This window comes from Neoarius graeffei, chromosome 11 (assembly GCF_027579695.1).
Source record: "Neoarius graeffei isolate fNeoGra1 chromosome 11, fNeoGra1.pri, whole genome shotgun sequence".
NCBI lineage: Eukaryota > Metazoa > Chordata > Actinopteri > Siluriformes > Ariidae > Neoarius > Neoarius graeffei.
This window is the reverse complement of record NC_083579.1, coordinates 3,278,691-3,290,714: the sequence shown is the minus strand read 5'-3', so window position 1 is coordinate 3,290,714 and position 12,024 is coordinate 3,278,691. Positions and strand designations below refer to the sequence as shown.

The window sequence follows — 12,024 nt, the reverse complement described above, 5'->3', positions numbered from 1 at the left end:
GCGCTGATGTCCTTATAGCTACAACATCAAACCTACAGAATTCCTCTCATGTACATAATTATACACACAGTTCATTTCATTTAACATTAAGCTCGTGTGTGTGTGGAGATACAGCTGTCTGCTCAAACACACTTTGTCTCCAGTACTAACTCACTAATTGCCCAAATATTCTTAATTCTTAGTTTATCAAAGAGTTTAATGAACAATACGATCAACGATATTCTGATTTGTTGTATACTGTAAATAAATCCATTAGGTGTCCTTGATTTACGCTTTTAGTAAAGTGTGTGTTGATCACCTATACAGTCCAAAGTGCATTCTGAATACAGCTCATTTGCATGTAGTGATGCCCATAAACATCCATAAAAGGTGAAGTGCACAAACTGTAGTAGTGATAGTGTAGATATTTAGTCGCTGTCTAAAAGTGGAGCTCCTGATGAGTTTACGAGCAAAATATTTCCAAGGGTTCAAAACGGAATCCTCCTGAATAAAATATTACAGCACCATGAATGAACCCTCGAATTGTCGTGTCATGTTTTTCACCTCAATAAATCACTGCATTGTCTTGTGACAGTGAGACCAATGATGAGAGACATGTCGCAGTTACGATACATATTTATTCCTTTCTTTGACGCCGCATGCCATGCGCCAGAAACACCACCAGCACATGTATTATGGTGCGACTCTGCTGGGTGCCTGGGGGACAGCAGTGAACCAATGCTTTCACTTACAGCACTACTGTAGAGTTACCATCCAATATCACACTCCATACATCACACAGGTGTCTGGTTTCCTCTCTCAGCGCCATTAGGACTAATCCCCATGTACCTGTTCCTGATTGGAGCTCAATCACAGTGCAGACATTTATATAAGGACTCTGAGTAACACACAGACTTTGTGACAGCCTTGTATTTTGTGTCGCTTTCCTGGTTTTGGACTGCGAGTATTGTATCCCTCTGATATCCTGTCTGTGTCTCACTCCACCACTGCCTGGTTTTGTCTCCGTTTCGGATCTGTTTGCTCGCGTGTTTTCAATAACGGTCTTCCTGAGATTACAGCTGTCTATCGCCCTTACACGACACAAACTGTCACCTGTCCAACAAGCGAGTGAACTAATAAAACTGTTTTAACTTGTTCTTGTATGAAATTGTCGTGAATATTTTCTGTAAAATGTGTTAGTAAATAATCCCACTTTTTTTTTTTTTTTTTTTAAAAGCAAATTAAAAATAAGTGCTGGGTAAAAACTCCTGTCTTTATGGAAATAAAGATACAGATTTTGTTTGGTGGTCGAATGTTTGAGATGTTGCCTTGCACTTATGATCGGGTTCCCTGTGGTGGGACATGGACATCGTTTGGTTGCAAAATCCATCAAAAATTGGATTGATGCTTCACCATATTCTCTTAAGTGCGGCGCTCTGCATAATAATAATATAAGAAGAAGCAGTAAGTAGGCATGTAACTATTCACAATTTGATTTGGTTAACAATATTTGGGTCATGATTCGATTTCCCCCCCCAAATATCTTTTGGGGGGGGGATGTAAGAAATTAGCAAAAAATGCAACATTTTTTTCCCCATCAACTTTAATTCATTTTCTTAATAATTGCCCACGCTTGTAAAGGTTAGTCAAATATAATAGCCTATCGATGAAGACATTCATTTTATGAAAAATGTTAACAAAAATTCCCTTTCCTAATAAACATTTATGAACTTTTTGTTCTTCCTCCATTTGCTTTTCTTTTGTTTATCCTTCAGCAGTCTGTAAAAAGCGAGAGAGCTCTGATTTCTGGTTAAATCTATTTGTACACAATCACGCACCAGCTCTTTCACATTTTACATCTGTGTGTGCTTTTTTGCAGCATTAGAGCTGTGTTACTTCTGCCTACGGTGAAGTCACATGCATTCCTGCTATTCTTGGGTTTCAGTCACGTGACTTTTTCTTAGCGATTTCACTTCCGGTAAAACGGCTGGTGGTCGAGCAAACCAAAACCGCTGCCGTAGCGCAAACAGCTAGCGATAACTAACTTTATCAGAGTACGCTCGTATTAATCTAGAAGCCCCTACTGGCTTTAGATATCTTCAGAAGATTGCTTTGTGCAATGGAATCGACCCCTACAGTCTGGAAAAGCAGGATTTGTCATACGATCTCAAAAAAACTACCCTTCAGTCGAGTTCCCCGACATCTCGAACTATCTGGTGTTGCAGACGTCCTTTTGCACCGCAAAACAGATGAAAGCGTGGAAGAGTATGGAGGCTTACAACTTTTTTTTTTTTTTGTATGTGGCTGGGTAAAGGACCTCGGGATCAAGTCGCTGCCCAATGAATCCTGGATTGTTTTTGCTCGTGGAAGTCTGGTGTGTGTGTGTGGGTTTTTTTTTTTTTTTTTAAATTAAAGCTTTTCATTCGTGTCTTTACAACGAAGCGCTGCAAGTTGAAGTGTAAACACACAGTTGGCTTGATTCTCACTTGTGTTGGCTCTTATCTCTCAGCTAAATCATTCACAAAGATCATCAGAAACCCCTTTAAAGACCTGGATCTGAGTTAAACAAGACGGAGAAGTGATCACGGCGCATTGTAACTGTACGGCTGGGGAAGAATTTTGTCGTGACCTTCAAGACTTTGTGAGGAGGAAACAAAGAAACAGCTGGGGACTTTAGCACTTCGGGACTAAAAAAAAAAAGTACCGTAAAATAACGACACGTAGCAAGAACAGTACTTGGAAAACACTAAGGACGGAGCTGAGAGGGAAATACAAACCTTTCACCAAGTGATCACTGCAAACTCCAGCATGCTTCGACTCGGCTCCCTTCGATTTCAGTCAGAGGTTCAAAAGCCGCCTTTCCCCACGTCTTTTTGTAAAATCCTGTGTTCGTTCACCCCTTTTTTTTTTTTTTTAAATAAATCAGTTTCACGGTTTGATTCGAACAACGCAAGCGTAAGGCATTTTTCATGCGAGCGATGAACCTTCTCCGTACAAACGCTTTGTCAACTGAGCCTTGGTGGACCACCAGCTAAAGTTTTGAATAACTAATGAGGCGGATGTGACGTCACGTGAAACCCAAGAATTGTATGTTATTGTATGAGCACCCCTTGATGTTTAAACAATACAATTGCAGCAAGGATTTGCATCCTGATGATAATCCTGGTTATCGCTTTTTATTTCCACAGTTCAGATTTTGATAAATGTGTATCACGATTTATTGTTGCACAATATATTTTGTCTATAAGCAAGCACTAAATCCCGTCGTTTCAGGCGTTGGGTTACGGCTCTACACAGGCCTGTCCTCCGTTTATACACCGCTATCTCATTTGTCTTAATTTATGGGAGTGTACCCGCTTGCTTTTTTTGTATTCTTTAATACCGGACTGGGTGACCAAGCATGAGGATGTGTTTATGATCGTGACTCCAAAGCTTTGTGAACATAAAAGTAAATTTCATGAATTTTTTTTTTAAATGACAAAATTGAGAATATCCGACAAATTCAAACTACTAATTTAAGGTCCGACAATGTAAGTGACCCTGTAGTTAACAATATAACTGTATCAGATCATCAGTTAGAATGTTTTACTCCCCTTAGAGAAACTGAATTACTTTCATTAATCTCCGCATCAAAAGCCTCAACTTGTGTACTAGATCCCTGACCTACACGTCTATTCAAACAGATAATACCTGAAGTCATTGAACCGCTTCTAAAAATAATAAATTCCTCTCTTATGATTGGCTATGTACCCAAATCCTTTAAACTAGCAGTTATCAAACCCCTGATTAAAAAACCTGACCTTGATCCCTGTCAGCTGTCCAATTATCGGCCAATATCAAACCTCCCCTTTATCTCCAAGATCCTTGAAAAAGCTGTGGCACAGCAGTTATGCTCATATTTACATAGGAATAACATCCATGAAATGTATCAGTCAGGATTTAGACCTCATCATAGCACAGAGACAGCGCTGGTTAAAGTAGTAAACGACCTACTGTTGGCATCTGATCAGGGCTGTGTCTCGCTACTTGTGTTGCTTGACCTTAGTGCAGCATTTGATACCATTGATCATTCCATTCTTCTGGATAGACTAGAAAATGTTGTGGGAGTTAAGGGAACGGCCCTCTCCTAGCTCAGCTCTTATTTAACTGATCGCTATCAGTATGTTGATGTAAATGGTGATTTTTCTAGACGTACTGAGGTAAAGTTGGGTGTTCCACAAGGTTCTGTCTTGGGTCCACTTTTTTTTTTTTTCTCTTTATATGTGTTACCTCTGAGTGATATTATTCGTAAACATTGTATTAGTTTCCACTGTTATGCTGATGACACGCAGTTGTATGTCTCTGCAAAACCTGATGAGAGACACCAGCTTAATAGAATTGAGGAATGTGTGAAGGACATTAGACACTGGATGCTTATTAACTTCCTTCTGCTTAACTCTGACAAGACTGAAGTACTTGTACTCGGACCACATGCGGCTAGAAGTAAGTTTTCTGATTCCACAGTAACTCTGGATGGCCTTTCTGTTTCTTCACGTGCAGCAGTAAAAGACCTCGGGGTGATTATTGACCCCAGTCTTTCATTCGAAACTCACATTGATAACATTACCCGGATAGCTTTCTTTCATCTCAGAAATATTGCTAAGATAAGAAATTTAATGTCACTACATGACGCGGAAAAACTAGTCCATGCTTTCGTTCCCTCCAGGTTGGATTATTGTAATGCCTTACTGTCTGGATGTTCCAATAAGTGCATAAACAAGCTCCAGTTAGTTCAAAATGCAGCAGCAAGAGTCCTTACTAGAACTAGAAAATATGACCCCATCACGCCTGTCTTATCCACACTGCATTGGCTCCCAATCAAATTTCGTATTGATTATAAAATATTACTATTGACCTTTAAAGCACTGAATGGTCTCGCACCACAGTACCTGAGTGAACTTCTGCTCCTCTATGACCCGCCACGCCTACTTAGATCAAAAGGTGCAGGCTATCTGCTGGTACATCGTATAGTGAAGACTACATCAGGGGGCGGAGCCTTTTCTTACAAAGCCCCACAGTTATGGAACAGCCTTCCAAGTAGTGTTCGGGAATCAGACACGATCTCAGTGTTTAAGTCTCAGCTGAAAACATATCTGTTTAGTCAAGCCTTGTGTTAATGGTGTTTATGAGGTAAAGGTGTAGATCTGGAGGTTCCTCAGACATAGAGTGTTTTGGTAAACTGGGATGTATGGATGCTGTCAGTCCCCACTCGCTTGCTCACTCGAGTTTGTTGATGGTGTAGTGGCTGCTGCTTTATGTCCCGGGGCTCCCTCATGCCTGTGTTACCTTCTGGCTCTCCCCTTTTAGTTATGCTGTCATAGTTAGTTGCCGGAGTCCCTGCTTGTACTCGGCGCAAAATGTATACTGTTCCTACTTATTCAGGTGACATTAGGCATACCTAACAACCTGTGTTCCCCCCCCCCCCCCCCCCAAAATCTGTCCCTCTGAGTTACATGTCAGTCCTGGGATCGAGATGCTGAACCTCTTCTGCTCCTCGGACCTGCCTGGTCCATCCTGGTGCCCTGTGTCTGGTTGGAGTCTCGCCACATCGCTCCTGTGGAGGGCGGCCCCGTATGGACAGTTGGGGGTCGTGCCTGGAGGACGCTCTGGACTCTTGCAGTGGTTTTTGTGGCTGGGGACTGCAGTTGACTTGCTAACTTTGGGACTGCGGTTGTCGTGAAATGGTTTTGCGCTCGGGTTTCTGTCGGTGGGGGGTTTATAGCATCAACAAAGCTGACTTTGTTAAAACTGTTAATATTATAGTCATGCTGTCTGTTGTTGCCCGGATGAGGATGGGTTCCCTTTTGAGTCTGGTTCCTCTCAAGGTTTCTTCATGTCGTCTGAGGGAGTTTTTCCTTGCCACCGTCGCCACAGGCTTGCTTGTTGGGGATAAAATTAGCTCATGTTTTAAATCGTTCAAATTCTGTAAAGCTGCTTTGCGACAATGTTTATTGTTAAAAGCGCTGTACAAATAAACTTGACTTAAACCGTTTAAGCTCCGCAGTATGTATCAGATATTAGAGGTGCAGTAATCCGTGCTGATTTATATGATCTGAAGTCCATCAGGTCGAGGTTTAGATTAGTTCCAGTTTACTCAGGTGTAAATTTATAGGAACACAAGGTTATAAATGCCCCCCACCCCCCCACCCCACCCCCCGGATTTACAGAATCGTGTAAACGCTCGTATGAGTGATTTTATGAATAAATCTGTTCGGATCCAGTTTGTTAAATGAGGCCCAGTGATGATTTTGATGCTCAAACACTGACACTTTTCACTGAAAGATCTTTATTGAGGAGATTTTTGTAAGCAGCACATCCGTGGGTGGGTGTTTTTCTTTCCTAAAGAACGTTTCTTTTTAAAAGCAAGTGAATGATGGAACAATGACGCATAACCATAACTACTGTGTTAGGAAAGAAAAGAAATGTTTTATAATCCGTGGTGTGTGCGCGCGTTCGTTCCTCTGTGTGTAAGAGCCCAGTTTCTGGACATTTCCCGGAATCGTGCCGAGTCTGACTTCCTGTTTTGTCCTTGTGTTCCTCAGTCTTTTGTGCTGCACTTATCTCCTTAATGATCTGCTTCCCTTTGTGTCTAATTAACCCAAATTACTGCGTACACACGCATGCGCGCACAAAGACCACAGTGTCCACTGTGCTGGTTAATGAGAGCTGCTGAGTCACTCTGTGTTTTGATGCTTGGACCGTTGTTTCTCCTTTTATAACAGACTCTGATGTCCAAAACCTGTGTGTGTTACAGGTGTCTCACAAACCCAAATCGTTGAGTCACACAGACGCAGTGTCGATCCCGTACGTTGCAGCTACGGCCTGGTCAGCTCTCGTCAACACGGGCGGCTTGAACAAAGACAACTGCTCTAAAAAACGGTAAAAAACCACACACACCCACCCCCACGTCCTCAATCCCTGTATCTGCTCCATCACGTCCCACGCTTGAAACAAGCCAAGCTGTCCAACACGGACACCCTCATTAGAGAGGATAAGCACACACACGCTCACTCTCACACTCCTCTAATGAGATCTGGCTCTTGTTTATGAGATCTGATGCAATTAAATTATTGGCAGATTGTAGTTTTGTTTCATAATTTATTTTACAACCTTGCTTCCAAAAAGTTGGGACGCTGTGTAACCTGTAAATAAAAACAGAATGCGATAACTTGCAGATTGTGGAAACCCGATATTTCATTGAAATTAGTACCAAGACAACATATCAAATGTTGAAACTGAGTAATTTTTTTTTTTTTTTAAATATAGGCTCATTGTGAATTTGATGTCAGTAAAACGTTCCAAAAAAGTTGGGACAGGGGCGTGTTTACCACCATGTTGCATCACCTCTACTTTTAACAACACTCTGTAAACATTTGGGAACTGAGGAGACCAATTGCCGTAGTTTTGAAAGAGAAATGTCATCCCATTCTTGCCTGATATACAGTTTCAGTTGCTCAACAGTTTGGGGTCTCCTTTGTCGTATTTTGTGCTTCATAATGCACCAAATGTTTTAAATGGGCGACAGGTCTGGACTGCAGCAGGCCAGTTTAGCACCTGGACTCTCTTACTACGGAGCCATGCAGTTTTGATATGTGCAGAAAGTGGTTTGGCGTTGTCTTGCTGAAAGAAGGAAGGCCTTCTCTGAAAGAGACTTTATCTGAAACGTGTTTATATCATTCAGCATTAATGATGCCTTCCCGGATGTGTAAGCTACCCATGTCATGTGCACTAATGCCCCCTAATGCCATCACTGTGCACTGATAACAAGCCGGATGGTCCCTCTCCTCTTTAGCCTGGAGGACGTTGTGTCCATGATTTCTAAAAAGAATTTCTACTTTTGATTCGTCAGACCTCGGGACAGTTTTCCACTTCACCTCAGTCCATCGTAAAAGAGCTCGGGCCCAGAGAAGGGGGCGGGGTTTCTGGATATTGTTTATATGTGGTTTTAACTTGCATTTGTGGATGCAGTAATAAACTGTTTTCACAGATGATGGTTTTCTGAAGTGTTCCTGAGCCCATACAGTGATTTCCACTACAGACACTTGTCTGCTTTTAATGCAGTGTCTCCTGAGGGACTGAAGATCACAGGCATCCAGTGTCAGTTTTCAGCCTTGTCTCTTGCATACAGAGATTTCTCCAGATTCTCTGAATCTTTTAATGATATTATGGACCAGAGATGATGTGATCCCCAAATTCTTTGCAGTTTTACATTGAGGAACGTTATTCTTAAATTGTTGCACTGTTTGCCCACACTGTCTTTCACAGAGCGGTGAACCCCGCCCCATCTTTACTTCTGAGAGACTCCGCCTCTCTGGAAAGGTCTTTTTTTTTTTTTTTAATACCCAATCATCTTACTGATCTGATGACAATTAACCCAATTGTTTTTTTTTCTTTTGTTGCCCCTGTCCCAACTTTTCTGAAACATGTTAAATTAAAAATGAGCGCATATATTTTTCAAAAAACAAATTTTATTTATTTATTTATTTACATTTGGTGTGTGTTTTTTTTTCTCAGAATCCTCATCCTCGGGGGTTCAGGTGGGGTTGGAACGTTTGCCATCCAGGTAATAAACACCATTTTATTTTATAATTTATGTAACCTATATTTACTTTACAGATTTGTGTATTTTATTTTTATCGTATTAAACCTGTCCTGTGGTTCTTCCTTGAGATGAAACGGCGTGTAAATGTAATCTCATGGTTACGGCTGTTTCGTTTGAAACAAACTGAAAGCTGTGTGAAATTGGCGGCACACTGCGCTGTTCGTTTGCGTAAACGTTAATCTCATTAGGGCTGTCGGTAATTATGACTACTTTTCTATCGATGACTCGCCCGACTGTTTTCCAGACTGGGGGAATAATCCCAGGCACACTCTGCTCCAAGACGTTGGGGGCGTGTCCAGGGGCGCAGATAGGATTTTTGAACTGGGGGGGACTGAGCTGTCAGCAAATGATTCCATTTTGTGTGTGTGTGTGTGTATATATATATATATATATATATATATATATATATATATATATATATACACACACGCACACTACCGTTCAAAAGTTTGGGGTCACTTTGAAATGTCCTTATTTTTGAAAGAAAAGCACTGTTCTTTTCAATGAAGATCACTTTAAACTAATCAGAAATCCACTCTATACATTGCTAATGTGGTAAATGACTATTCTAGCTGCAAATGTCTGGTTTTTGGTGCAATATCTCCATAGGTGTATAGAGGCCCATTTCCAGCAACTCTCACTCCAGTGTTCTAATGGTACAATGTGTTTGCTCATTGCCTCAGAAGGCTAATGGATGATTAGAAAACCCTTGTACAATCATGTTAGCACAGCTGAAAACAGTTGAGCTCTTTAGAGAAGCTATAAAACTGACCTTCCTTTGAGCAGATTGAGTTTCTGGAGCATCACATTTGTGGGGTCGATTAAATGCTCAAAATGACCAGAAAAATGTCTCGACTATATTTTCTATTCATTTTACAACTTATGGTGGGAAATAAAAGTGTGACTTTTCATGGAAAACACAAAATTGTCTGCGTGACCCCAAACTTTTGAACGGTAGTGTGTATACATGTTATTTCACCTCCCTCACTGCCATCACCAGGAACTACCTGCAGGCCAGGACAATGATAACATTTTAACATAGCCTATGGAAATCCAAAGTTTACACATTATCATCACGCACAGAAATTGCAAAACTGCAAAACTAGTTTTAAAACCGCTAAGTTCCAACTGTTAACCATAGCGAGAGGCTGGGCTACGTGTGTGTGTGTAAAGTGTAAACCAGTGCATCCTGACTTTCTAACTATGCCTGTGTGTTGCGTGAGCGGCAGTCAGTCAACAACTCTTCGCAAAGTTTCCTTATGAAACACTATGCTCGCTGAAATTATGGCAGGGAACGCCAGATTAAACATTAAAACTGCCTTCTGAGCACTGTATTTACAGGCTACCACCGAGAGAAGGAGGCTACCAGAAAGGCATCTCTACTCCGTACGATTTTACTTTCACTACGACATTACTTTGAACAGACTATCAAAAAATTGCAAGGTGATATGATAAAGTAAGGCACAGTTTACTTAGTCTTTTTTTTTTTTTTTTGAAAAAACGATGCAATCGTTTTCTGCCTTTTGGCACCCTTCATCATGCCGTGTTGGGGTCCTGAACTAGGAGGAGCTGTCCCCGATATGCCTGTCAAACTTGTTGTGGGTAACCATAGCAACCAAGCTCGAGCTCGCAACCTGTGCAGTCTGCGCAGTTGCAACTATGTGAGTACTGCTGTGCACCTCAATAAACCGAATGGTAATTAGTCTTGATTTTTCCGTGAGGTTTGCCTTATGCAAAGAAAGACAGCATAGACGTTTTTTCCTCCCTATAAGTGGGGGGGACCGAACGAGGTGAATTTAAATCTGGGTGGGACGAATCCCCCCCCCCCCCCCCCCATCTGCGCCCGTGGGCATGTCCTCTTTAATGAGTGCTTTTCAGACCGTGGATTTAATGAGGATTAAAATGTGAAATGGTAAAACTAACCACCGGTGACCGTTTCATCCTGATGATCGCTTACTCTCGCTTTAATACGATTCAGTTTCGTTCAGTAAATTCATTCACTCTGTGCAGTCGGACATTTTTTTTTCCTGCAGAAAGTATTTATTTTAAGGCCACTGTTTCACTTTTCTGCATTTTATATTTTTACTTAATTTGCTTTATATTTATTGGTGCTTGTTTATTTAGTCACTAATTACAATTTGACTTTTTAATTTACTTTTTTTGTGAACTTTTATAAGCTGATTTTTTTTTTCTGTAATTGATTAAATTCACAGATTGCAGGCTGACTTTAATCTGTTATTTAATTTATTTTTTAAACTTGCTAACATTCCATAAATTTAAATTTCTTTAAATTTTCTTGATTTTTTTTTTTCCTTTTAAATTTTAATTTATATATTTTTGCTGGCTGAAATAACTTTTTAAATTACTTTTTGGAATTAAGCTGATATTTGTTTATATTTACAGATTAGTCTGTAATTGTTTTGCATTTGTTTTCTGTTTAATTGTACTGTTAACATTTTAAAAATTAAAGTAAAAAAGCTCATGAAGAGAGATCTCTGAGGAAAAGGCAGTAAATTCTGTTATTCTCTAAAATAATTTAATTGGTTTATTTCATTTGCATGAGAAAAACCGATTAAATTATTTTAGAGAATGTTTCTTGTGTCCAGTTGCTGAAGTCGTGGGGGGGTCATGTGACGGTGACGTGTTCCCAGAATGCCGAGCGGCTGGTGAGGGGTTTAGGAGCTGATGATGTGGTGGATTACACCAGCGGGCCGGTGGAGAGGAAACTACACACGCTGGACAAGTAAAGAGTCTTCACTCAGTCAGCAGTTTATAATCCGGCGCCGCTCAGAGGTCACTCAGTAACTCCACCCTTTCAGGCGTTCATCATCGTTGAATGTTTCCAGACTTTTAGAGGATTTTATTTCTTAATGATGCGGTTCAGATCTGAAGTGAAACGTTACTTTATTTATAAAAGCAATTTTAAAAAATGTATGGTCTGAATATTACGACAGCATTTCAGGGCCCCTGTAGGTAAAGGAGTGGCTCAGAGGGAGGGGTTAGTATAATGAGGGGGGAAAAAACGAGGGTTATGTATATAACCGCGGTTCTATGAGTTTCGGATGACCGCCAGAGGCGGTGCTTTCAGCACATGGATATCCATCACACGAACGTGCAGGTCGAGTAATAGTAACAACAAAGTCACGTGTGACCTGGGTGACGTCACCCCGTGACCCCGGCATAAAAGACCGGTAAACCCAGGAAGTGACCTCTTGGCAAATCTTCTCGTGTACACTCCGAGTGACTGCCAAGCTCTGGCGGTCATCCGAAACTCATAGAACCGCGGTTATATACATAACCCTCGTTCTATTTCGTTTCTACTGACCGCCAGAGGCGGTGCTTTCAGCACATGGATGACTAATACCAACCAGGTCATGAGGAGTGCCTACCCGTACCCAGTGCTG

General features: G+C 41.1%; 1 protein-coding gene across 2 annotated transcripts in view; it reads left to right on the top strand.

Annotated features, from left to right (window-relative positions):
* Nucleotides 1-12,024, top strand: part of rtn4ip1 (reticulon 4 interacting protein 1) — a 29,454-nt gene that overhangs the window by 7,692 nt on the left and 9,738 nt on the right. Inside the window, exons 4-7 of one of the 2 annotated variants that reach the window (XM_060933280.1) lie at nt 6,773-6,897; nt 8,284-8,337; nt 8,533-8,581; nt 11,227-11,363. In XM_060933280.1, the coding sequence (XP_060789263.1) occupies nt 6,773-6,897; nt 8,284-8,337; nt 8,533-8,581; nt 11,227-11,363 (365 nt within the window). The remainder of the gene's footprint in view (nt 1-6,772; nt 6,898-8,283; nt 8,338-8,532; nt 8,582-11,226; nt 11,364-12,024) is intronic. The other variant, XM_060933281.1, reaches the window with a different exon arrangement.